General features: G+C 46.7%; 1 protein-coding gene across 2 annotated transcripts in view; it reads right to left on the bottom strand.

The window, feature by feature from the left end:
- The window catches only part of KIAA1210 (KIAA1210 ortholog), a 47,738-nt gene that overhangs the window by 6,456 nt on the left and 14,008 nt on the right, over window positions 1-27,274 (bottom strand). Inside the window, exons 1-9 of one of the 2 annotated variants that reach the window (XM_066640128.1) lie at window positions 16,082-16,122; window positions 15,911-15,987; window positions 13,472-13,643; window positions 12,574-12,700; window positions 6,154-6,312; window positions 5,523-5,588; window positions 4,124-4,333; window positions 2,650-2,746; window positions 579-2,174 (exon numbers count right to left, since the gene is read on the bottom strand). In XM_066640128.1, coding sequence (XP_066496225.1) covers window positions 579-2,174; window positions 2,650-2,746; window positions 4,124-4,333; window positions 5,523-5,588; window positions 6,154-6,312; window positions 12,574-12,700; window positions 13,472-13,643; window positions 15,911-15,977 — 2,494 coding nt within the window. In that variant the 5' untranslated portion in view covers window positions 15,978-15,987; window positions 16,082-16,122. Of the gene's footprint in view, window positions 1-578; window positions 2,175-2,649; window positions 2,747-4,123; window positions 4,334-5,522; window positions 5,589-6,153; window positions 6,313-12,573; window positions 12,701-13,471; window positions 13,644-15,910; window positions 15,988-16,081; window positions 16,123-27,274 lie in introns of those variants that run through there. The other variant, XM_066640127.1, reaches the window with a different exon arrangement.

A 27,274-nucleotide genomic window follows, 5' to 3' on the forward strand; every position in this document is an offset into this window, starting at 1 on the left:
ACAATCTCTTACCTAACCCAGCTCTGCCTTCAAAAATACTGAAGGGAGCTCTAGCCCATAAAAAGGTAGCAGGGCAGACAGGATAACTCCTTAAGGAATAGTACCTATGGCCCATTCAACAGAGGTGGGTTTGGGCAAGTGATCAGAGGAAACATCTGCACCATCGACTTAAAACCAGTTTAACCGTCACACCATCTAGCCCGGGAACTGCAGTTGTTCAAGGGGAAATAAGGGAGTTGTAAGAGAATTATCAGGGTACCGCACCAGTTGAAAACTCCTATGATTTTTGGGGGAAGCCGTAACAGTCAGAAATGAAATCAAGGCCATGCAATTTTGTGGAACAACCGTGTTTTCAGAGACTGTTTGGAAACCAGAACTCCCAAACACATGTATCAGTGGGAGAGGTTAAAGAAATGTGTTGCTTCTATTCTTTACATGCTTGCTATGGGAACGGTGGGTGTTGTGCATTCCGCATCAGTACTGACATGTCAGACTGCCCTGTGTTATACGAGCTTCCATGTTCCGCTGCCCACCCAACCAAGCAGCCCTAAACAAGCCTATTTCTATGACAAAAATACCTGGAGGTTTGCTTGTTGGCTGCTTGGTTGCCGCTTCTTCAGGTTTGGCCTTGACAGCATCCCTCTCTTCCTTGAGGCTTGGTTTTGAAACCAAAGGCTTAGTGCCACCACCTGGAAGGTTCTGAAGGGGTTTCCCAGAAGTTGGAGGCTTTGGCTCATCTCTGACAGAGACAGTGGAGTTCCCAATGGCTGGTGATGGAACCGGCCTCGGAGCCTCGTGATGTTGCTGCTCAGCTTGGTACTTGAGCAAAGACGACGTTCTTCTCAGCTTAACCCCAAATGGGCTCTCACGGCCTTGGGCCTCCTCGTTTGGACACTCTGGGGCAGAATTCAAGCTGGCTGCAGGGTTTCGGTCTAGTCTTTCCAAGCTGTTGAGGACACATCCCTGCACAGCTGTATCTAGTTGAGGTATTCCTTCAAACAACTCTGGCTTTATGGGTGAAGATGGGGAGCTTCTGGAGCCATCCACAGAAGCCGAACCTCCCGAGAGGGATCTCTGCCAGGCGGGTGCAATGGTGAACCTGACTGGTTTAGCAGAACCAGACCTTGATGGAGTCTTCACAATTCCATCTGGAGTTTGGCTTTCTTCCCTAATTTTTATACTTCCTGACTGGTCTTCTCCAGCAGCCTTGTCCGGAGGGCTGCTTGCAGAAGCCACTTCAGGAGCACCCGAGGTGGCCAGACCTCCCACAGAAGGGCTGTATATTGTTCTGGGAAGACCCGCCTCATGAACGCTCACATTTTCATTTAAAAAAGAGTCATGACATTCCATGGGGTGAAACTGTTTCTTGCCCACTGAGCTCTGGGGCAGGACGCTGTTTATATTGGCATCCAAGATGGCTGATGCTTCCCGAGCCCTTGGAGTGGGCTGTGTACAGTCTCCAGAGGGCTGAAATCCCATCTCTCCTGACTTGCACCCTGCATCTTCTTTGACCGCCAGGCTGTTTTTGGGCTCTGAGGCTGCGGCCTGCTCTGCTTCTGAGGGAGTGTCCAAAGCAGATGAAGGAAACTGTGGAAGACAGAGTGCAGAATCGGTCTTGTGGGTGACACCGCTGATCCCAGCACCAGGCCTGTCTTTCCCTCTGTCGACATGTGTTGTCTCACCATTGTCTTTAGAGTTCTTAACCTCATGATCTGTACTGGGTTTTGGACTGGGCTCCTGGATAGACCCGGCTGATACATCAGAGTCATTTTCCACACTAACACCACACAAGGGAGCAAGTGATGTCTCACGGAGCCCCACAGTGCCTATTCCAGTCTGCACAGATTCAGAAGCGTCAGCCGCCTCCTTCCCAGAGCTCTGTGGATTCAGCTCAAGATCAGCCTGGTCTCCAATAGATGATCTCAGGCACCCTTCCTCCTTCATCTCTTCTTCACACTCGCTCGGAGGAGAGCATGCCCTTGCAGAGGACACCGTTTCACTGGCTTGGAGATCTGTTTCTATAAGGTTGCGGGTCTCCAGTGCTGAGATACAAACCCCGTCTGCCCTGGGGCCAGCATTCCAGGAATATCGCAAAGGATCTGTGCTTCTTGGCAGGGGAAGTGCATGGAGAGTCCAACTCTCATTCGACTTACTTGAATTCAAGACCAATAAGCCTATGAATACAGGTGTTTAAAAAACAGTGTTAGAGCTTTGAAAAACTGCTGAATTAAAATGCAAAATGTGGTGCTCTGTGTTTTTATTCACTGGTGCAAATGCTTAAACATCAGTATCAAGGTTTGCTATCATTGCATTGCAGTCTTCAATGCAAAAAAAAATTATTCAATTACATCACTTACAAGTTCAACAAAAACAAACAAGTCTCCCTATGAATGAAGTAAGAAAAAGAAGTTGATTTATGGCCTTCAACAGTGTCCCCTCCACAGCTGCACACAGGTGAGAGGTCAGGGATAGAGTACCGCTTAGCATGCAGACATTCCAGGTTTAATCCCCAGCAGCATCTCCACATGGCACTGCAAAAGACCTTGTCTGAAATCCTGGAGTGATGCTGCCCTAGAGGGACCAAGGGGTTGAGTCAACTAGGCAGCCCCCTATGTTCAGGCATGCTCACAAATACCACTGTGTCATCACCTTTCCAGCTGTTCTCTTGGCTGTCCAATTCTTCAAGTAATTTGGCATGGCTCATTTTGCCTTCAGCAGTTCCAAGGAGGCATCGCTCCTTCTCTACCTGGAGAGAGACGCACAAAGACCATTTGAAATACAACGTAAACAACAAGCGTTTTCAGCCAATATATGAGCTATTTAGTAGATCAAATGCCTGCCTTTTCAACTGATTGAGCAATCAACTGATACACTATTCTGTTGAAATACAAAGTCACAACACAGGTATTCTTTTAAAACCATATTGAAGGAAATTAAACGTTACCACTCCTGAGGAGGGGGGAACAGAGGCATTTTTCATATTTTCCTTTTTCATTTCTAGTACAGGAGAACCAAAGTGTCACTTGCCTTGTGACAATTTTTAAGGTGTTCATCACCTCATATTTTAGTTGATTAATCTACCGGTTAAAGCTTGCAAGTTACAAAACTGTTCAAAACAAAAACTAGTGGGGAACTTTACTGTCAGGGGATGTGCTTTTGGCTTTAAAGGGGGATTAGATCAGTGTTTCTCAACCAGTGGTACTCATGGTTGTGGTACTTGAGGTGGTGTCCAGTGGAACTCATGGGACTGCCCCAGACCCCTGCCACCTGGCAGCAAGACCAACAACGCAACATGACAAGTAGCAGTAGGAGGCTCAGCTTGGCAGGCAGAGCTCCAACATACACTTTTTTCAGGCTTGAAAATGTCACCCCATCTGCCCTGAGCTTCTTACTGGTGTATGTCGCTTGCATCTGGCTTCCCAATCCAGAAGTAACTGGCGATGACATCACTGCCAGTTACTTCTGGTGGGTGTTTCCAATAGGTGGACCGTGTGAAGTGGTACAGTGGGGGACAAATGTTGAAGACACATTGGACTAGTCAGATTAATGCAGGATAGGTCCAAATCAGGAAAGTAGTTGTGACATCTGTGTGGAACCTCCCTGCTCAGAAACAGTATACTTCTGAAAACAGATTGTGCGAGGAAGGAAGAGTAGGGAGTTGTATTGCTTTGCTTTAAGGCATCTGGTTGGCCCTGCTGGGAAGAGGAATGGGGGAGTCGATGGTCCTTCGACCTGATTCAGCAAGTTCTTCAGATGTTCTGAGCTTACAGCAAGTCAAGGAGACACTCAGTGAACACTCAATACTGGACAAAACGCCTAGCTCATTATATAAATTGCTATCAAGGGGAAGACACCACCTGGTAATACCTTTACTAAAAACCGACCAAAATGACACAAATCAGCAAGCTTCTGAGTTCTCCAGAATGGTTCATCAGGCTGGTGTCAAGCAAAGCAAAAGTGTGCTGGGAGGGGGAAGGGAAGTCGAGCATGGTGGAACAGCCCCAAAGCCTATGGCTTGTAACAGGAAGAGAACTTGTGCAGAACCCCCATCTGAAGGTTGTTCTGATCCCCTGGCTCAGAAGGGGGGCTCAGAAGGGAGAACCTCTCTCCAAAAGACACTTACGGGAAGGTTCTGTGTTTTACTGGTAAAGGCTTTCTGCTTTCGCGGATTTATTGCAATTCTGTGCTTAGCTGCTGAGGTATCCAGGCAGCCCAACGGAGAGGCTGGGCTGTTGAAATCAGTGGGAAGCAAGCGACATGCTGGTGAAGCTGGTCTGACGAGGGCTGCAGAGGATAACGGGCTGATCGCTCTGGAGGAGGCTTCGGAGGGAACCTGCAAAATGCAAACACGAAACTTAACCAGCTTTTGGTTTCTCCCAGGTAAGACCTTGTGCTCCAGCAACCTGCCCTGGACTGATTTAGAAGCGTGACACAGACTTGTACCTTGACAAGCAGAGGAGACTCAATGGGCTACGAAGTGCCCTGAATAGATTCAACAGACCAAAGAGAAACAGACTTTTGCTTAACACGCCCGTCACCCTCTTAAGAGCCATGGCATGACTCTGTTTTCTTATTATGTTAGATTCTGCCTTATTACACCTTACGAGCAATAGAAGGGGAGAGGAAGCAGCAAGGGAGAGAACGCAGAAAGGGTGCATTGTATCAAGACAGCCAGCAGGGTGCATTGCAGGGGAACAGGCAGACGGCACGTTAGGATGCTGTGGTAGATCAGAGACCTAATAAGGAAAGAACTGAAATGCTTTCACTACGTCCAGAATAAGCTCACATGAACACACGGTGGCATTCTAGCAAGAGTATCTGTGGTTAGAACATTCAGCCAAAGACTGCCATTCTTAGAGTGTTCTGTTGTTGTTCCTCTGCAGCACTTCTGCTCCTTGCTCAGTGTTTTGCCACAAGTTTCCCATGTATCTTGCCCAGAGAAGCGTTGCTGCAGTGACCTTTTTCAGAGAGCAGAATCGCATGTGGCTGTATTGAAGGCATCTCTGGTCACTAAAGGGCTAGTGCAACAGACACCGGCCCAAAGGCCAGATCTAGCACTTGGATCTAGCACCCCCGCGTGCACAGCTCTTACCATTCCACCACGCAGCTTCTTATCTTTCCAGCGGATCACTGCAGAAAGTTGTGCCAGGCAGCTGCTTCCACTCCCCATCACCCCAGCAGGCTCTGCGTCCCTATTTCAGGGCAGAAGGGCTGCTTGGAGCGACTTTCTGCAGAGATCAGCTGGAAAGATAAGACGCTGTGCGGCAGAACGGGAAGCACCACACACAACAGGGAAGCCTTCCACACAGTGGTCCCACGGTTTGCAGACCGTCAGGCTAGTGACTCAGTGGCGCAGTACGAGCTCTGCATGGTGAAGATCCCACTTAGTGATCTTAGCGAACAGGACTGAGAAAAGACCTCAGAGAGTCAATCGGAGCATACGGTATGGAGCTAGCGGGACCAAAGGGCTGATTTCGTGTTAAGTGGCTTCATGCAGTCATTGAGGAAAAGCAGCTCTTTACCTGGTCGTCTTCACTGTCTGTCCCACCTAAACTCAAAGAGCTATGGCGCTGGACAGGGTTGGAGGACTGCAGGACAAAATAAGGGAGAAGGATAAGTCAAGGGAAGCAAGACATATGGTCTTCCAGGACGACATATCAAAGGATAACCGCTAGAAAGTACAAAAGGAAAAAGAGGAAGGGGTCCAACACAGCATCCCTCTCTCATACATTCACGAGGCAATACTGTTGGTCAGTCACTTGTGCTAGCAAAATGGTTGCCATTATAACAAGTATTGGGGGGGGAGGTGTAGGCTTGCAGAATACTTAAATCTACTATTCAGCTTTAAATCATTATATTTTTGGCAGAGCATAGGGGTTAAAGTATCAAACCAAGACCGGGGAGAACTGGGTTTGAGTTCCCATTTGGCCATGAAACTCATGGGACAAATTTGGACCAGTTACATGTTCTCAGCCTAGCCTACCCCGCAAGGGAAAATGGCCAGGAGGGGACACCATATGTGCCACCATGAGGACCTTGGAGGAAGAGTGGAATATAAATGCAACATAAATAAATTTGTCTCTCTTTGCAAAAATACAGGGAAACTCAATTTTGCGAGCTGCCATCTCTCACAGACAGGCAGAGAGCACATACCTTACTGGCAGAAGAGGTCAGAACGTCATGGAGGGTGGAGATCTCCGGAGGGCTTCTCGGTAAGCCGTCATCTTCTGAAACTGCACCTGCATCTTCCGTTTTCTTCTTGGTGATAACAAGAGGCGGAGACCCAAGACGCAGATTCTGTTGCAACTGAAGCTGTTAGGGTGGAGAAAAAGGAAAATAATCAGAATACCTGGACTTATTAGAATTGCTTTTTGTTCTGGCAAGGAGCCGGTTCCTCCGGCAAGGATCCAGAGGAGTAAGAACAATTCTGCTCAAATCAGCTTTCATTCCCCACTTGTAGATTAGGAATGTACATATATCCAAACCTTGTCTCCTGGACCGGTCTCAACTCAAAACTGTTCTGGTTAAAAAAAGAATTATGCACAGCACTGATTGGCCAGTACTTGTAACAATGGGCCATCTCCAGTACAATAAAAAGGAGGTGTTTTAGCTCAGTAGTAGAGCACCCAGTTTGCATACAGACGGTCCCACTTTCAATTTCTGGAATCTCCAGATGTGGCTTGAAAGACCATGGTATGAAACCTGGATAGCCACTGTTCGTTCCCTGGCCATCTGTCCCAAGTGACCAGGCAAAAAATATTTATTTATAATTTAATTATTAAAAGCTATTTTGAATGCCCACTTGGGAGATAAAATGGGATATAAATTTGTAAATCAACGAATAAATACATTTTTAAAAATCTCACAGTAAAATACTTTTTTGTGAATCACCTTTTGTGTGCCTGCAACTGTATATGGTGCAAGATTAAATGCAACTCTGAATTTAGATTGTGTCGCGAGGGGATCCTAAATTTCCCACTTTGCTACTATGTTCTGAAAATTAAGATATTTGTATAATGATATTTCAAACCGCTGAGCTCATTTCTGGTTCAGGGGCAAACTTTAAGAACTGCATTGGGAGCCAATTCAGACACTCTGATGCTATTCTGCGTGAAATATGTCTGAAAGCTCAAACACTTTGCAACAGGACTCCCTGGCATGGGTGCAATGATTACTGATTAACTTGAGCGGGGGGGGGGGGGGGGAGTGATTTTTAAGCTGCTCATTTTTGAATGCTGTACGGCTTTTATAAACAAAATGCAAGATAAGAGGATAAAAACCAAATGAGTCACTGTGGCAACTGAGCACCAGAATCCTGAACCACTTATTTTGGTGTGTTAAAGGGTTCCATTACAGTTCCAAACAAATCAAGGTTGCAATCCTATACAGGCTTACAAGGGGGTAAATCCAACTGAATACAGTGGGATGTATTTCTGAGTAGACATGCATACGATTGCAGTGCAGTGGCGTCGCTAAGGGGGTGCGGGCTGCACCGGGTGACGTGCAAAGGGGGGGTGACGCGCACTGGGGGATGACACGCTACAATCGTGGTTTGAGGAGCAACCCCATCATGCCATACACCGTTGGATGCGGAAGTTCCAGCGGAATGCAATGCAAAAAGCCAGAGTGAAATAGCTCCTTTCCTTCAAAAGTTATGGCCAAAAAACTGGAAGGAAAAAATGCATGGAGCCCTATGGAAAGTGAGACTCAGCCGTATTACGTGTTTACTCGCAAGTAGGCATACTTGCCATAGTCTGTCAGAAAGGGCAGGCTGAGAGGAATCCAACAACACCAGAATGGTCCCTATCCAATGAATGCAGCCCCCAAAAAACACCTAAGAAGGAGGTCCCTCCCTCCCAGATGCGAGTGTACTGAGCCCTATGGAAAGCGAAACAAAGCCATGTGGCCGTGTTTACTCGTGAGTAGGTGAACTTGCCTTAGTGCGTTGGAGAGGGCAGGCTGAAGGGAATCCAACAACACCAGAATGGTCCCTCTCCAATGAATACAGCCCCCCAAAAACACCTGAGAAGGAGGTCCTTCCCTCCCAGCTGCAAATGTATTGAGCCCTATGGATAGCGAAACAGCCTCACAGTCGCGTTTACTCATGAATAGGCAGACGTGCCTTGGCTTGTGATCAGGCCAGGCAAAGGGGAATGCGAGGACACCAGAATGGTCCTGATCTGATGGAACTGGAGTGCAACAAATGCTCCAGAAGTCAGCCTCCCCCTCCACTAAAAAGGACCAAAAAAAGAGGCTTCAGCAGGTATGGGGAATGTTTTCTATTTTGCACTTCTAAAGCCAGGTGGGTCTTGATATGCTTGAAAAAGAAGAACTTTAAACTGGGCACAGGGGAGGGCTGGAAATCTCACCGATTCTTTTGGGGAGGGGTTTTTTTGCAGGCAGACTACAGAGAAAATTCACTTGGTGGAACAGGACTGGCTGCCCCTTATTTAATTATTTCTTTTATTTTAATTTAAATATTTATAATTATTTATTTTAATTTGCGTGATGATGTCACTTCTGGCCATGACATCACTTCCAATGGGTCCTGGTCAGATTGTCATTCTAAAAAGTGGGTCCCGGGGCTGAAAGTTTGAGAACTGCTGCAATAAGGTGTTATTAAGTTGACATGGGGTGTGTGTGTGTGTGTGTGTGTGTGTGTGTGTGTGTGTGTGTGTGTGTGTGTGTGTGTGTGAGTGACTCCACAAGTTTTCAAAATCGCTAAAATCAGAATTTGGAGGAATAATACCATCACTAAGTCAGTCACGAATGCAAGCAGTGGTGTCACTAGAATGTTCGACATCAACCGGTGCGGAGGCCTGCGCGGTGCGGATGGCCATCAGGCGGGCAAACACCCCAGGTGGTGGGGTGGTACATCACCACACCCACCACCTGGGGTGTTGCCCCGCCTGCATGGCCTTCCGCACCGCGCAGGCCTCCCGCACCGGGTGATGCGAATCCTAGTGACACCACTGTTGCAGTGTGACTGACTTAGTGCAAGGCACCTTCCTATTCACCTAAAATTGGTAGGGTACTTTCAATGCACTAGACCACTCCAACACACACACACACACACACAGACACACACACACACACACACAAACTAACAACAAGCTCCTTTACATCTCCTCAACCCTGGGCAACTGGATTGCAAGCAAGCATTGTGGCTTTTGAACTTGACCCAAGGAGTCCCCAATTTCATGGCAATGACGGAGTTTCCCCAACAAGGCTGAATGCCTTCACGTTACGGTTCCAGCATCTGCAACCTCTGAACTATTATCCTTGGACTTTGGAGTTGGCTGGAGCACAGCTGCTGCAATAAAAAGGAGTTGTCAAGAAGAAGGGGGGGATCTCCTGGGAGGGAGGAAAAAGCCCCAGTAGCATACACTGTCCTTGGCTGATGGCGCCTGAATGGACAAGGATACATGAAGGAGACGCTGACAAAGGCTCTCCACTAGGACCGTCTGTTCCCTACCTTGCTGCTGTGCTCACAAACAGCGCACTTGTCATGGATTGAGTACATAAGTTTACCCTGAAAATAACAATTGCGCACCAATTTAAAATCAGATGACATTTATAAGGTAGATTGCAGATGGGCGAGTTTAGGATTGGTATCAAGTTTCACTAAGCCCTGGGGTCACTGTTGAATTGGGACAATTGTGTGTGCACCCCCCCCCCGGTAAATCAGCATCTTCTAACTGGTCTAACAGCATCTTCTAACCAAGGGAGGGCACCAGGATGAGGTCTCTTGTTATCTGGTGTGCTCTCTGGGGCATTTGGTGGGCCTCTGTGAGATACAGGAAGCTGGACTAGATGGGCCTATGGCCTGATCCAGTGGGGCTGTTCTTATGTTCTTATGGTCCTCAGCCTATCCAATTTGGTGCAGATTTTGGTATCAGATTTAGGTGCAGCTCTAGCTTAGTAACCATGGGACTTGGTAGAGCTTCTCCCATGTCCCCAGCCTCTGCTAGAAAACAGTTGTGCAGGTCCTCCCAGGTCCCCCTGTGCCATCTGCCTGCAGTAGTCTCCAAGAAAATACACACAATGCCTGTTTTTTGTTCTGTATGAGACTTCACATCACACTGCATAAGAGATAAGGAAACAGAGTCAGAGCATGACTGTTCTACACTGCCAAGGTTTTCACAGCAGCCTGCAAGGCCCAGCTCCATCTCTGCATATGGGTCTGTGCCCCAGAAGAATGCACATGTGGCATCCCCGATTCCGAGCTAGCATCAGTCTCCCTGGAAAACGAGAATATTTTCAGACATATCTTGACATGTGCTCCAAAACCCAAGCCTTGGACGTTAGCCAAGCCCAACATCCTCACCACAGAGACGCTTCTCCAAAAGGAAACTGGCCTATGAGAGTTCTACACACCCTTCCTACAGGAAAACTTGGAGGATGTACTGTGAAGCACCATCTTGTTAACGAAGTCAGTCAGGCTGGAGAGTAAATATTAATGCTTGAGAAACTCTCCAGAGTCCTCCAGCCAAGGGGGAACTTATTTTACCCCCTGGGGATTCAGCACACATCATGAGCAAACAGCTGTGGAAAGTGTTCAGTCTTCTCCCCGGCTGGCCAAAGGAAGTCCCAGCTTCGCTATCAGCTTCGCTATGTGTTGAAAAAAACACATGCTAGACTGAAGCACCACCTTATCTCGCTGCAAAGTGTTGGGTTTCCTGTTTCCCTCACAAGCTTGGACTGCCAAACAGAGGCAGTACCCTTATGGACAGACTTAGCCTTGCTGTCTAAGGGCTGCCTCTCATATCATAACAAATACAAGTCCCCAGGTTTCTACCATGAGCTCCTTGTGCCTTTCCGAGGACTCTTGGAGGACACAGACAGAGAGAGGCTTTCCAGGGTTCAAGACAGGCATCTTCCCAATCCCTTCTTGGAGATGCCAGAGACCAAACCTGGCAACCTTCTGCATTGTCTGGATGAGTTTATTGTGGGTTTTTCTATGCATGCAAACATGCTTCAAAAGTTAGACACCAGCTACAGTCAACACATGGTGAATGCAACTGGGTCATCTTTTGCTGTAACTATTACAGTGGTTCTCAGATTGTGGGTCAGGACCCACTAGGTGGGTCATAAGCCAATTCCAAGAGGGTCACCATTCATTTCAATGTGCATTTTATTTTTAATACATTAGACCGGGGTGCCCAAACGCCAGCCGGGAACTCCCAATCCGGCCCGCAGGGAGCCCCCAATCTCCAATGAGCCCCTGGCCCTCTGGAGACTTGCTGGAGCCCGTGCTGGACAGATGCAACTGTTCTCAGTATGAGGTGACTGTTCGACCTATCGCATGAGCTGTGGAATGAGGGCTGCTTGCTGTTTAACATCTGTGATGCAGCAGTGGCAGCGAAGGAAGCACTGGACTTGCTTTGTGCAAGGCCTTTTATAGGCCTTGAGCTATTGCAAGAGCTTCATTCATTCATATAAAATTCCATCTCTAATATATTCATTTATTTTATCATTCAAATTTTATTTCCAGCCCCCGACACAGTGTCAGAGAGATGATGTGGCCCTCCTGCCAAAAAGTTTGGACACCCCTGCATTAGACAATGCTACCATGGAGTGTGTCTGCATTTGGGGAAGTGTTACAGATCTGCACTTTTAACAGGCTAATATGTATATGCTTTTAACAGTGCTAGCACAGGCCAACACACATTTTGCTTCCTTAAACGTTACACCAATTCCTAGGTATATTTGGGGTGCCGATTCCAAAAATGACATCCGTTTTGCCCTATCACGTCTAGTTTTGGAGATACGGCATAGCCTCTCTAGTGAATGGTTCAAGCAGCTACCTCATGAGAAAGCCTACACCATGGCTTCCTCATGAGGAAGCTGCTTCAACCATTCACTAAAGAGGCTATGCTGTATCTCCAAAACTAGACGTGATAGGGCAAAACGGATGCCATTATTGGAATCGGCACCCCAAATTCATATCAAACCACCTTAAAGTTTGGGAAAAACTTTTCTGACCCTCAATTTTGTAGGCCATGTAGTCAATGGAGCTTACTCCTGGGTAAGCGTGAATAGCATTGCAGCAACTGAGGTGTTTGGGGAATTTTTTTTAAAACAGATCAGCAACTGCTTGGGAGGGTTCTTCTTTATTTTGAATAAATTTTCTTATACTTATTGTAAACTTTTTATTTACTTAATTGTTTTGATTTTGTTGTATGGAGGGTGCTGAAATTTTCCTGCTTTCTTATGTTACTTCTGGCCATGACATTACTTCCAGATTAATGACATCACTTCCAGTGTGTCCTTACAGATTGTCATTCTAAAAAGCGTGTCCAGGTTTGAGACACAGGAAAGTGTGTCCAAGTAAAAGATTTGAGAACCACTGCTTGGGAACATATTGGAATGCATTTGTTGCCTGAATAGTGTGGAAGCTGTTCTATTTAGCTTCCGCTAAACTTGACTGATTCTCCAGGCCTTCATATGCCTTGCAAAAATGCTTACACAAACACACACTTAGCTGGATGGACAGAAGGATACACTGTGCAAAGTCTTCCACTGCGAGTGAGGAACCACAACCCTCCTCACAAGAGCTGGAGTTCCCCTTACCTGCAAAGCTTTCACTTTCCCTGGAAGATTTTCCTGCGAGGAAGCCTTGCCAGTCACCTCAGGTGATGAGTCAAAAATGAAGACGCTGTCGTGTGATAAGGCTTTGTTTCCCATGCTCCCTTTGGATCTAAAATGGAGAAAACACCATATATCAACAGCATCGAACAGTTGTGCGTGTTTTTCTAAGCATATGCTTTCCCCAAGGGCTCCATACATAATTGTGATCCTCAGGACATATTGTCAAGACAGTGCTTGGAATGTCAGCTGCCAACAGCAAAGTTTTTACACTTTTCTTTTTAGAAAAGTACTCTTTACAACAACTCAGTTACTATCTCATATTGCAGATTATACCCATATTGCAGATAGGGAAGACTGAGGCTGACTTGCCTAAGGCCACCCAAAGAGTGTGTAGCAGAGGTGAAATATGAACTGGGGAGTTCCTGATTTGCCAGTAAGTTATACCAACTCCTCAAAGTTCTCCAAATTTCTGCAAGCATTTGCTTATAGGATGGGGGCAGGGGGAGGGAGAGGTTTATCTCCTATCCCTTCTCTCACAAATAAGGTATTTCAGCTGCTTAGATCATTATAGTAATACAATTTCAGCTACTATCTAAATAAAACACACACCCCAAAACTCTTTAGCTAATTAATGCTGTCTGGACAGATTTCAAACAGCAGACAGTCAAATCCCGTCTCTCAGCACTTCTGAGAGTCCAGAGGGCTGTGTTTTTCTACCACACTAGCTGTTTTGAGGCAGTTGCAAATGGAAAAGAGGAAATTCCTTGCATTCCAGCCTTAGCACTGGGATTTGTTTGTACACCAACTTGAATGCAGTGCGTCGTCCTGGGACCAGTCCATGCTTTTAACCTGTTGATGCAAGATGGCTCCGCTACCTTACCCAGGCTCTGGCGGCAAATGGAGGATACTGGAATCGAGGTTCGGGGTGCTGACATCACTACTGGATTGGCTGGGCTTCAGTGTGCTGTCTCCCATGGGAGACGAGGGCTCTTTCCTCTTCTTCTTCTTGGCAAAAAAGTTCTTAAAAGTCTGAAATTTGGATTTTTTCTTTCCTGTAAAAGAAAAACACCCCCAAAAGCAGCATGTAAAAGAAGGGCTGGTCTCATAATGAGGCAAACTGAGGCAGCTGCCTCAGGCAGCAGATCCTCGAATGGCAGAGCCTTCCTGTCCATTGCCTTGCTCAGATATGAAAAGGAGAAAGAAACAGAGCAGAACAGGAAGTGCAGGTGACTGGTGGGGAGACACTCTAGCTCGCCACTTTCCTTCACTTCCTTTTCCACTCTACCCATTCCTCTTTTTCAAATTAAAGCAAGGGGAAGCAGTGAACAGGGACATAAACACTTTTACACAACAGAATCAGGTGGCAGTGGGGGGCCGGGGCAGTGCTTTCAAGCTGCCAAGCCAGTTGAGATGGTCTGACCACCTCCGGGGCCCAAAACTGTAGAATGGACTTCAATGTGGGAGATACCATTCTGTAATGCTCTCCTACAGTAAGGGATAAAAAATTCCCTGCAAGTAGGAAACTAGCCCAAACAAGAGCAAGCCAGCCTAGAAGGTTATTCCTTCTCTGCTAACTTTCTACCTGCAGAGGAAATGCTCTAGCCCAACACTCTCTGCTCCTCCAAACTTTTGCTGTCTCCCCCTCTTCCTTTTGAAATCTAGGGAGTGGGAGGAGAAGGAGCAGTAGAGGCAAACAGATGGATGAAGAAGGCTGCCCCAGGCCACTTGAGGAAAGTACTTCAATCAGCCACTTGGACAGCCTGGTCCTAGCGAGAGTGCCTGCTGTTTGCTTTTGGGAGGACAACTGATGCTCCTTGAGAAGCTATCCTAGCCTCCCTGGGTACTGAGCTTTCTCCTCCAGCATCCAGCCTGCATAGTGGAAATAAAGAGATAATGGAGCAGCATCATATGTCTCCAGGATGAGACATCTTCACCACTCCGCTGCTCACAATGAGGGCACAAAGGAGTCATGAGATGAGCAAGGCCTGCTTCAGCACACACACGCGATTCTTTGCTCAGCACAGAGGCAGCCAGTGCAAGAAACAGGCACAGCTGGAAACAAAGCATCGTTTCAGCAAGCATCTGTCTCCCCCCCCCAGCCTTACTCATTCCGTTGGCGCTGCCCTCTCTCCAGTCGTGCCAACGCCTATGACAGGGACAAGACAGTGCCACCATACGCTGCAGGGTGGGTCAAACAGTGGTCACTGTGAGAAGACAGTGATGCCAGCCTCCTACCTGCCATCTCTTTGCCTAGCTCTGCGGGAGAGGGCATCGTTCACAGTGGTGATGCTGTATAGGCGTTGCATCACGTACTTTGGTGGCGAGACTCCCATGGGCCCCACAGAACAAGAGAAGCAGAAAACAGGGAAAGCAGCTCTGTGGCTGCATAGCTTAGAACAGTGACTCTCGAACCTTTAAGCACCGGGACCCACTTTATCCCTATCAGGACCCACCTAGGTTTCCAAGACTTTAAAAAAAAAGTGATCTAGAAATAGATAATATTTATTTATTTATTAGCAATATTACTAGCAAGGACAGACGATGAAGCTGAAGCTTAAATACTTTGGTCATCTCATGAGAATGGAGAACTCTTTAGAAAAGACCCTGATGCCGGGAAGAATTGAAGGCAAAAGGAGAAGGGGACGGCAGAGGATGAGATGTTAGATAGTGTCACGGAGGCAATGAACATGAATTTGGACACACTCCAGAAGTTAGTGGTAGACAGGAGGGCCTGGCGTGCTGTGGTCCATGGGGTCACGAAGAGTTGGACACGACTTAACCACTGAACAACAACAGCAATATTTTATTTATTTATTTGTTGCAAAACCAAAAAAACCTTTCTCCATTTCTCACAATGAGGCTGCCCTAATGAACAGCCTCAAGGCTTGAGGGACTTACTTATGTGACCCAGCCTTCACCTGCCCCCCCATTACTTGTCACTGATGGACTTGGCGGAAAAAAAACAGAAAAAAAGATGCTCAGTCAGTTATCTCCCTATATTTAAACAAGCTTGCAAACTGCAGGAGCTCAGCTCTTTGCAGGGCAGGTAACAGCTATCAGCTAACAGGTTTTGAATAACCTCTGGGCTTGGAGCAATTAGTTATTGGATCTTTCCATCACCTGTGTTTTCACTGGAGGCTCTGTGGGACCCATCAGAAACCTGGTCACAACCCACAGTTTGAGAAACGCTGGCTTAGAGGGAATGCTGCCCCTCGAATGTCTTGGGAGGCCAGGCTCAGCTTCCAGGCCTCCAGCTGCCTACCCTTGAAGACTGTGCTGTCTTCAAACCAGCCATTAGTGTCACAATGCCTTTACTTACGTGAAAGCTCCTCGCCCGTTTCTTCAACCTCAGGCGGCTCAGTGACATCCGCTGGTCCAGTCGCCATGATGCAGTCACTGAAACATCCAAGTTAAAGACAGCCAATTAGATCAGATGCAGTGCGGTGAGGGGTCCTTCAGTGCAGTTCTGCAGTGCGGTGAGGGGTGATACCTTCAGACCCAGCAAGTGAGGCTGAAGACAGTCTGATGCACTTCTACAGCAACATCAGGAACAGGAAAAAAGGGGGATTTCACAGCTATTTTTTTGCAATGGAGCCAAACGGTCTTTTCCTCACTTTTAAATAACAGCCTGTTCTCCAGCCAAGACTAACAAACAGCCTTGCTTCTCAAGAGGAACTTCTCAGGAAGTTGGAATCAACATTTGCATTAGAGGAAAGAAGCCATTAAAAATGCTTAGAATTTGTTCTTGTTCACTGCAAGCAAGAAAACCGCGCCGATTCGATCCGTGTACTCCAGGGTAATCTCTGTGCCAAAGGGGGTACCAAAAGCTGAGTTAGGAAGAATGTGCTAACATCCGTTCTATGGCAGCCTGTAGAGAGCCATGGCAATCTGAGCTTGTGTGCTTTGGGGTTTTTCTTTTAAACTGACAAAGTTTCTAGCTGCCCCAAGTTGTTAGGAAAACATGAACTAGTGTGTGCATTTCCTGCTTTAAAGGTATTTAGACAGGAAGACTTTAAACCTCAAGATGGGACTCAGTCCTCCTACTCCCACATAAAATCATGCAGAAAGTGGACAGAGAGAAGCTTTTCTCATTCTTTCACATCACTGGAGCCAAAAGGCATCCTGTAAAAACCTGATTGTTTCATCCTAGGAAAATGATTGGCAGGGGATTCGGGACAGATAAAAAACAGAAGTCCTCCATCACACAGATTTTTGTTGGCAACCTTCAGTCTCGAAAGACTCTGGTATCGCGCTCTGAATGGTGGTTCTGGAACAGCGTCTAGTGTGGCTGAAAAGGCCGATTCAGGAGTGACAATCCCTTCCACACCAGGAGCAAGTGCAGTCTGTCCCTGGTCTGTCTCCCTGGCTATGAGCCTTCCTTCTTTGCCTCTTAGACACTGTTGGCCAAGTGTCTCTTCAAACTGGGAGAGGCCATGCTGCACAGCCTGCCTCCAAGCGGGCCACTCAGAGGCCAGGGTTTCCCACCTGTTGAGGTCCACTCCTAAGGCCTTCAGATCCCTCACATAACTAATCTATGGAACTCATTGCCACAAGATGCGATGATGTTCCACTAGCTTGGATGGCTTCGAAAGAGAATGGAACAAACAAATGGAGGAAAGGACTACTCCTGCTAATTAGTCATGATGGCTACGCGATCCCTCCTGGGTCAGCAGCAGGCTGCCTCTTAATCCCAGTTGCAGGGCATAATGACAAGAGGGAGGCCTGACTTTCTCTCCTGCTTGTGGGCTTCCCAGAGGCAGCTGGTGGGCTGCTGCGGGAAACAGGAGGCTGGACAAGGTGGATACAATGAAAGATCTTCTGTTAGGCTCATCACAGGCTCAGACATTGTGTGGCTGCTCTTCTCCACGCAACACCAGATGTCAAACCCAGGAGGAGATATCTCTGGCAACAGAACACAACACTAAGCAATGCAGCCTCTCCAAATGGACCTGACCACACTGCTCTGGCTTTGGATACAACACACTGCTAATGGAAAACTTTGCATTGATAAGGGTGCATTTATTATTGTAGAAGTGCCCTATACTCTTATCATGCGTGCATGTTCAGTGAAACAAAATCTACTGAAAAGCAGCTGTTTTAAATAGGTTTCCTTTCCCCCCCAAAAATGTAACAGGATGATACAGGGTGAGCCAGTGAGGCCAGAGAGAGAGAGAGAGAGAGAGAGAGAGAGAGGAAGAGATTGATCAGTGTCTTCAGAGAAAGAAATGAAAACATAGGTTGGCACTTAATAGGTTGGCACTTAACAGTTGAGCAGAGGAAACAAACGCCTCTTTGAGACACTGTTCCCAAGTCCCTGTTGAGCAGCTACACGTGGTCCACCATTTCTCCCACCGATAGAATCATCTCTTTAATACAGTGGTTCCCAAACCTTTCAGCACTGAGATCCACTTTTTAAAATGACACTCTATCACGACCCATCTAGGCTTACCAGACTTTTAAAAAAGGAGATCTAGAAAGAAATAATATTTTTTTTTATTTATAAGTAGTAATAACCAGAAAAAGAACCTGAAACATTTATCTCCCTATATTTACACATGCTTGCACACTTCAGGAACTCAGCTCTTTGCAGGGCAATTAGCAGCTAACTTGCAAACTACAGGAGCTGAGCTCTTTGAAGGGTACTTAGCAGCTACAGTATCTGATTTTGAACAGCCTCAGGGTTTCAGGCAAGTAGTTATCTGATCTTTTCATCACCCTTTGGGGACCCGCCAAAAATCCGGTCACAACCCACCAGTGGGTCCCAACCCACAGTTTGGGAACCAACGCTTTAATCCAAATTGCAAAACGGCCTGCAGGATGCAGGGACCACAAAGATACAATAATGTGTCTAAAAGGTATTGCAAAACATCTGTTGTTCATGCTAAGTTTTCAGAGGCTGTGCGTACTCCGATTAAGCGTATCTCAGAATACTGTCCATAGTCGGGACAGAGGAGCTGCAGCAACTAAGAGCCAAACCAAATCCATATTTTTTTTTTCCCCGTTTGGGGTCAGTTCTGCTTCATGGACAGTTAAAAAATGTCAATGACTCTAGGTCAGCAATTTTCCAAGCACTGTGCCACAGCACATTGGTTTGCTGCAAAGGTCCACAGGTGTGTCGCAAGGGTTTGGGAGAAGATCATTTATTAGTAGGGCCATTGGGGGATGTGAGCCCCCTGCCAGCAGCATGGTGTGCCTTGACCATTTTAGCTCCTCGTCAAGGTGCTGTGAGATGAAAAAGGTTGAAAATCGCTGCTCTAGGCTGACCTTTCTATACAAGGAGAGCAGAGATAGCCCATTCAGGAGGACCACTGAGGAGGTGGCCTCAGGAAACAGATTGGGAGGAGGTGCCCATTTCTGTCTGCCCACTTGCCTCCACTGTTCCTTCTTCTCCTCTCACTGGATTGGAAAAGAAGCAGCGGGTGAATAACAGACGCTCTAGCCCACTGCTCTCTTCTCCTCCCTGTCCTGCTCTATTCCCAATCCAGAGGTGGGAGGAGCAGTGCCTCCGATGCCCCAAATGAGCAATACATTCAGCGTGGCTCACATCAATGGGAAGGTGCTCACAGGGCAGTATGAACATCTGGAGTGACTGCACACCATCAGATCATTAATCCAGTGCTTCCCAAACTTTTTTGATTGACAGCTCTCATGACTGACTGGGCCATTGGTCACGCCTTCCCCTTAGGGGTGCAATCCCATATGGTGGTGGGATTTCTGCAAGGATTCCACGACACTCCTCTCTGGTTTCCGCTGCTCCCCGGGGAGCCACAGATCACAGTTTGGCAACCGCTGCATTAAGCCATCTACCTCACTCTAATCTGACTAGCAGCACCTCTCCAAGGCCACATGTCGCTTCTGTAATATTTGTTTATTTACAAATGCACACGTTTCACCCAGAGAAGTGGCATCCAAACAGGCAACGCAAGTTCCTTAAGACCCACCAGCACCTCCCAGAACAACCAGTACTTATGGATTTGGCTCAGTCTTCACGGCCAAGTGGAAAATTCAAGAACTCTCACCTCCTCTACCTGACCAACCCAGCCATCAAACACTATCAATGGTCACTTCAGGAAGTGTTGGGCCCATTCAAGAAGAAAACCTAGAGAGAGGGTCACCTCACTTGCAGAGACACTGACTGCGTGGGGCCATAGATCTCATGCACAGAAACATTTGCCGATGACAGCTAACATATGAAGTTCCATCACACCCAGTCAGACCTTTGGTCCATCTAGCTCATTGTCTTTCTCCTTCCGACAACCGGGACTATCTGCAAGCTGTATCACTGAGTTATGGCTTTTCCGGAGGTGGTGGGAGAGACCCACTCACCAGCCATCCTCCAACACACGCATGCTCTGGTCCATCGCCTATGGAGTTGGATCCTGGATATGCTTAATGCAGAAACCTTTTCACAGATTGCCCGTCTCCTCTATCACCACCCAGGCTCCATTACTCAGCAGAACAGCCAGTCCTAATTAAGTTTAAAATGCAACAAAGCTAACCCTTCTTCTATGAACTGCCCCCACTGTTTCAGGAAAGCGGGCTGGAAATATTTTTAAACCCACCCGTCGTACATTCCCTGTGCAAAGCCACTGCTGCAGCACTCGGCCTGCTTGCTTCTACAGAACAAAAAATGTGGAAAAGTGACAGGGTTATTGCTGCCGCCACCACAACCACCACCACCCCGCTACTCCTCCCACCCCCACAATGGGGATATTATATCATTCTTCTGGTGCAGGATCAGAGCCAAGTATAAGATGCTTGGAGGCTTGAAATTGCCAGGAAAGGCTCTGAGGTTCCCTTCGAAGGAGTCAATTATGTTTCAATTGGTAGGTTAAGAAAATAGCTCGGAGGGGAGCTGGGAATGGAGGGAGGCGGATTGAATTTCCCAGGCCTCCTCAATTCCAACTGGATTCAAGACAGATGTTTAGCGGTCACAGCATTCAGGAGGGCAAAGAGGGAAGGCACTTTTGGCGTGGATTTCCCCCAAATTCCCTTCGCTATATACATTCATTCTCAAGCCAAAACAAAAGCAGAACTCCCTCCTCCCTCCCCAAACCTCCCCTAGCAATCTTTAAGCCACTAGAGAACCAGCGACAGGCAGGCCTTGTGGTTCAAGATGTCACTCTGCCAACAAATCTCTCTTCAGCCAAATTGCAAGACACCAACAGCCACTCAGCCCCAAATTATTACAATACCCACCCACACGTGGGTGGGGGAGAATTCCCCAGAACTGAGCCCATAGGCTACACTAATAGATGGGTACCAGACACATCCTTCGCTCCTCCTGGGAGCCATACCTCTGCGAGGATGGTCAGGGATGACACTGAACCCACAACAAATTCCAGGTCCCAAGACTCTTTAGGGGAAGCCATAACAGTTACAGAGGCATACAACTAAGTTTGTAGTGAAAAGATGCTCTTAGAGCCAGAACAAAGACCTACTGGCACCTGAGAGGGTGCATCACACACTCCCATAAGAACATAAGAGCAGCATCTGCTGGATCAGGCTCAGGGCCCATCTAGTCCATCTTACAGTGGCCCATTAGATGCCTCAGGAAGCACATAAGACAGCAAGATACCAGGGTGGTGTGGTGGTTTGGGTGGTGGACTTAGACCTGGACGATCCAGGTTCAAATCCCCCCTTAGCCATGAGGCTTCCTGGGTGACCTTGGGCCAGTCACTTTCTCTCAGCCTCACCTACCTCACAGGGTTGTTGTGAGGACAAGAAGGAGGGGAGCAGTTGTGTACACCGCCCTGAGCTCTTTGGAGGAAGGGCGGTACAAAAATGTGAAAAATAAAAAATAAAATAAATAAAAGATACCTGCATCCTGCTGTCACCCCCCTGCATATGGCATTCTATTTACCCTCACACCCCCAATGAAGACACCAGGCTGTGGCTTGGGTTTAACTTGGTCCACTTTATTAAACACAGGTGACCAATTTTTAACGCATGAAACTTACTGAACACACCTTCCTTCCCTTGCCAGGCTGGGGTAGGAGACCCCTCTCTGGGGGCCTTATTGTCCCAACGAGACACACAGTCCCAGGAGCACTTGCTGCTTGTCCCAGGGGCACTTGCTGCCCCTTCTATACAGAGGACTATGCTAGCTGCCACCTCCCCCAATTCTCCTTCTGCACCTCTAAATTGGAAAAGAACACGGGGAACGGAAAGGAAGTAAAGGGGAGAGAAGATTGCTGGGCTAGTGCAGCAAAGCTGTCAAACATTTCATACAGAGGGCTGAAGTTAGCCAGAAGTGACATCATTAAGCAGAAAGTGACATCATTAAGCAGATGATAGCCAGAAATAAGCACTTCCTTCTCACTTAGAAACTCATCAGCTGCAAATGACAGAAGAGAAAATGTGCAAATCTTGTCCATACTTTCTTGTTCATAGATATGAGCCCAATTATCTTATCATGCTGCCAGCTCCCAGTTATAATGGGGGTCAGATAAATTGCTCCCAGGGGCCGCAGGCCTTATGTTCAATACCCCAGGCTAGAGTGTCACAGATGCTAGAGTCTAACCTAATTATCTTTCCTCTTTTTTACTTCCTCTTCTGCTCCAGTCCCCTTTTCCCTTTTCCAGTCTGCTGTCTGGAGTACCTGCTTCAGCTGACCTCATGGGATGGGCCAGTTCTGTACACTCTAAGACAGTGCTCCACAACCTTGGGGTCATGGGTTTGCGAAGCTTCAGTTGTGGGGTCACGGCAACTTACAGGAATGAAAAAGGCTGAAGACCACTGGTCTACAAGAGTACCACTGGGTAAAGGGGGGAGGGTTACTCCTTCAGGTATCAGAAGACTGTGTCCCAGTCCTGCTCAGGTTCTTTAGCAATTGTGCTAAAATAGCTTTCACTAGTGCCAGGCTTCTTGATAACTTTTTCTGCTCTCTCTAATAAGAATATTTGGTTACAATGAACAGTGCTGGGAGGGTGTAATGGGGGTGGCAAGAGGGCAGCGATGGGGGCTGGGGTGGATGGCTAGAGTCCTGAGAGGGGGGCAGGATCCCCTTGACCGTGCATCCTCAGTCTCATAATTTATTTATTGGGACATGACATATTCATGACATGAAAAAAATTGAAAACCACTGCTCCAGGAGTTAAGGAAGAAACCTCCGAACCTCATTTCCTCACATTTCAAAAGACCAACACATTAAGACAGGCTCCACCAAGGGCTTGCAGAGGCTGTTCTCAAGAGTGTGGAATGGTCTGGGAGACTGAGGTATGCATTGTTAATTCAGGCAAAAGATTTCAGGCTATTTACTACCTTTACAATGTGATCAGAAGGGCAGTTTTGAGGTTCCTTTCATGATCAAGAGTAGGGGGGCCCAAACCCCAATCCGGCCCTCAGGGAGCCCCCAGGCTCCAATGAGCTTCTGGCCCTCTGGAGACTTGCTGGAGCCTGTGCTGGCCCAACGCAACTGCTCTCAGCGTGAGGATGACTGTTTGACCTCTCACCTGAGCTGTGGGATGAGGACTCCCTCCACTACTTGCTGTTTCATATCTGTGATGCAGGTGGCAGCGAAGGAAAGACCAGCCTTGCTTTGTGCAAGGCCTTTTATAGGCCTTGAGCTATTGCAAGACCTTCATTCATATATATGTTCCATCTCTAATAAATTCATTTATGTAAATTTATTCAAACTTTAAATGTAAATTAATTATTTTTTCCCGGGCCCCGACACAGTGTCAGAAAGATGATGTGGCCTTCCTGCCAAAAAGTTTGGACATCCCTGATCAAGAGGAAGGGTTTTCCTATGGTTCCACTGACATTCCCTACTGGTTGCTGTTTCCCTTGACATGCACTCATGTAGCAATAGCTAGGGCAGTGGTTCCCAAACCGTGTGCCACGGTGCCTAAGGGCACCATTACAAACTCACAAGGGTGCCACGGGATATCCCTGATGGCCTCTTCTTCCCAGTTCTCCCAGGTGTTGCCAACTTGGACCTTGCGAGAATCACACGACATCTCGCACGGTCCAAGACGTGCACCTGGGAGAGCCAGGAAGCCAAGGCCACCATGAAAGAAGGGCACTGTGACCACAGCAAGCTTGGGAACTGCTTTGTCCACTGAATCAATCCCTGGCAACCTCTCCAGGTAGCACTGGGAGAACCTCTCTCTGAAAACCTAGAGAGTTACTGCCAACCAGGGCTGACAATGCAGAGCTAGATGGAAGAACAATCTGATTCCATTTAAAGCAGTTTTCCAGGTTGACAATTTTGGAAATGGTAGTTCTTTGAGGGAGGCTGGTGGTCTCCCCATGAGTACCTTCTCTGTACTCTCAACAAACTATGCTCCTCAGGCTTCTTGGAGGGATGAAAGCCCTGACAGTAATTAATGAGGTACAGCAAATCCTTGATTTAATGAACTAACAGGGAAAGGGGTGTCCATTAATGCTGAAAGTCCATTAAATTCAAATATAATTTTTGACAACCCACACACATGTACAAACCATGCCTGACTAGTTTCTAAAGAAGCAGACAATGTGCCTTCCCCCCCCCCAAATCCTGTTAAATCAAGGATTCGCTGTATTTTAAAACCTAAGCAGTGGCATCACTAGGGTCTGCCTCACCCAGTATGGGAGGCCAGTACATCACCCCCATGATAGACCTCCTCCTATGCAGTGGGTGGGCAACACCCTGGGCAGTGGGATGGTGATGCACCATTTAAAAATTCTGGCCAGTAGTGGTGTCATCCCTTCCCCCCCCGTGCACATTACCCAGTGTGGCCCACGCTCCCCCAGCAACGCCAATGAACCTACAGAAGGCCCAGTATCCCTTCCTCCATTGCAGAAAAACACTATGGTGTCATTACCTGCAGCTGCAGCGCTAGAGAGAGGACGAACATGGTGCCCAGGTTGCTTACAGCAAACAGAAACAATATATTTTATAGCACGATCTTATGCATGTCTACCAGAGGCAAGTTCCATTGTGCTTCATGGGTCTTACTCCAAGGAAGGTGCAAACAGGATCGCAGCTTCAGGAGACACTGAATAGTGAATGGCATCATATCACTCATTACATACACAGACACTCATTCTGAACACTGAAACTATCGGGTAGGTTAACAAGGAGTAATAATAACCATTAGGCACTAGTGCTATTTTCCAACTTCATATTAAAAAGCAAAAACAAACCTGAAGTTACTATCATGACGCAGCTGAGAAACCCATGTTCATACTGGGGTCAAAGTCAGCCCTTTGACATCCTACTCAGTTTGTCCAGTAATGTGCCAGATGACCTCTATTGGCCAGCTTGAAAAAGCAGCCGTGTTTGCATGAGAGGGGAAAATATAGATACGGCACATTATTAGAGGCCTTACTTCATTCTAAGCCTCTGAAAGGCCCACATGCCCAGTATTTTCCGTAACTTCCAACAGGCTATATCTGTCCTTGAAAATTGGCGGTTTGCGCAGAGGATCAGCAAAGACCAACCAGCTAAATTATGCCATGTTTGTGCCGATACACTATATAATTTAGTTGTGCTCAAGAGGGACAGGCGATATGGAAGGGAAACCGATAACACATTCGAAGCAACTGCTGCTGCCTTCCAGAAAAAGGGGGGGGGATGAATTAAGTACAGGGTGACCCAAAAAAAACAGAACCCACAAATCTTTGAATAAAACTGTCAATTTCAATTTTTCATCTTTTTTCTTTCAGGGTATACAAGTCGACTTTGCGCATGAAATACTGGAACAATAATCTTCCCCAGTATGTCTTGGTCAACCAAGGAAAAGTTTCTTGAAATTTACTGGACCTTTGTAGGATTTAATAAAATTTTTATGGGTTCTGTTTTTGGGGGGTCACCCTGTACATATTTTTTTAAATATTCAGATCAACTTTTTGCCAATGCAGAAGCGTGCAAGCCTCTGAGTTACAAAGAATTCCTCAACAGACAGGAATTCCATGCAATGCAATGTTCTGTCATGTTACCTATGCTGGCAACTTTCCCAAGACTCAGTCAGAAAGTCTTCGCTAGATCTGCTTTTTCCCCCCCAACTTCAAATGCCAGGAAGTGAATTAGGGGCCTCATAGATATACAGTACATGCTTCACCACAGAGCTATAGCTTTTCACACCAGACCCTACCATGCAGTTCACACAGAAAACCTAGAGATTCCCCTCATTTATCAGCTGGAAAAAGAAATGGTGTTCCAAGTTCCTGAGATTTATCAACATGAAGAGGTACTGATGAGAAGGGGAGACTGGGGAATCAAATCAAACACATGCACACACACAATATTGTAAAAAGTTTATGCAGTGACAAGTATTCACTAAAGTTAATAAAACATACATTTTTTAAAAAAAACCACATGAACGTCAGCTTGCATTGTTCCATACTGTTTTCCCTTCTGCAATCAGCTCCACAGATTTCACCATGGATTTTCACTGTCAAAATGAATAAAAATCATGTACTTAAATTAAAACAAAGCAAAACCCTAACGGGCTATGTTTTATACAACTGCACACACATGGAAAAACATATTTAAAGGCTTTCCTTCATTCTGTTTGTGGGGCAGCCACATTTTCAACAGCACCCAGGGCTTTAAATCCACATGATTTAACTTAGTTTGAAACCTCACATTCTTTTTTATCCTGTGTTCTGCACATGATTCACTCGCTTAACTCTTCTGAAATATTCTTCTCCTTCAAATTAAGCATGCCAAGAAAAAAAAGAAAAGAACCACCTAAAAACAGCAAGAACCACAAACGTAAAACTTGTGGTACCAAACATAAACGTAAAACTCCATACCAAAAATCTTTTCGAGTCTAACCAATTGTTCTCTATTCAAAAGTGGCACTTCTAGAAACAACAGGAGCCTCTTCAGCAAAATAATTTTAAAACAGTAGCATGAGTATGTGTTAATTCTTCAGCGATGATGAATTAGGTGCTCGTATACAAAGCAAAACACACATCCACAGATTCCAGTATAAAGTTTATAATTTTAAACCATTTATGAGGTTCCTATTGCATGCACGTGATGCAATATTAAAATAGGTTAATATTGAGTCGATACTCAAGGATCTGTTCAAGATTTTGAAATGCTCACTTTCAGAGTGTGCAAAGGAGTTACAAAGGAGACTTACTTGTTGCTTCTCAAACAATTGTAGAATCCAGCCATGATCCTTCTGCGCGCGTATATATTTAATGACTCTTCATGAACATCTCAGGATGTTCTCTTTCATAGGGATCCAGCACTTAGAATCCGGCTTGCTTCTCACCCCACATCTTTGCATGCGCAAAAGTCACCAAGCTGATGCGATTACTGGCCAGATAATGATCGGAGACACCGCCTGGTCCCCCCCACTCTCTGCTGAACCAGATCCAGAGAAGGTTCAACTTCTTCCACGCAGGGGGCATGAATTGTTAACTCCCCCTTTTCCCGTCTCTTGCCACCCCTATGAAACCACAGCATCTCCAGCCCCAGAATACCATCTGCATGTTTCTTTCGCAAGGCTAAGAGACCCTGTTGTCACTGGGAGAAGAAAAGAAGCCCTTCAAAGAGCAGTTCTGAAAATCATGACCGCTGCTGATGCTGGAGCAGAGAAAGAAAGTAGGGACAGGACAGTGTCAATTGTTTTTTCAATCATGATGAAGAGGACGCGACTTTCCTTGGCAATTAGGAGTCTGGCACATAAATAATGTAGCAAGGAGCATCCCTTCTAACACAGCCCCACTGGTTGTTGAGCTC

The sequence above is a fragment of the Tiliqua scincoides genome, chromosome 12 (genome assembly GCF_035046505.1).
Source record: "Tiliqua scincoides isolate rTilSci1 chromosome 12, rTilSci1.hap2, whole genome shotgun sequence".
NCBI lineage: Eukaryota > Metazoa > Chordata > Lepidosauria > Squamata > Scincidae > Tiliqua > Tiliqua scincoides.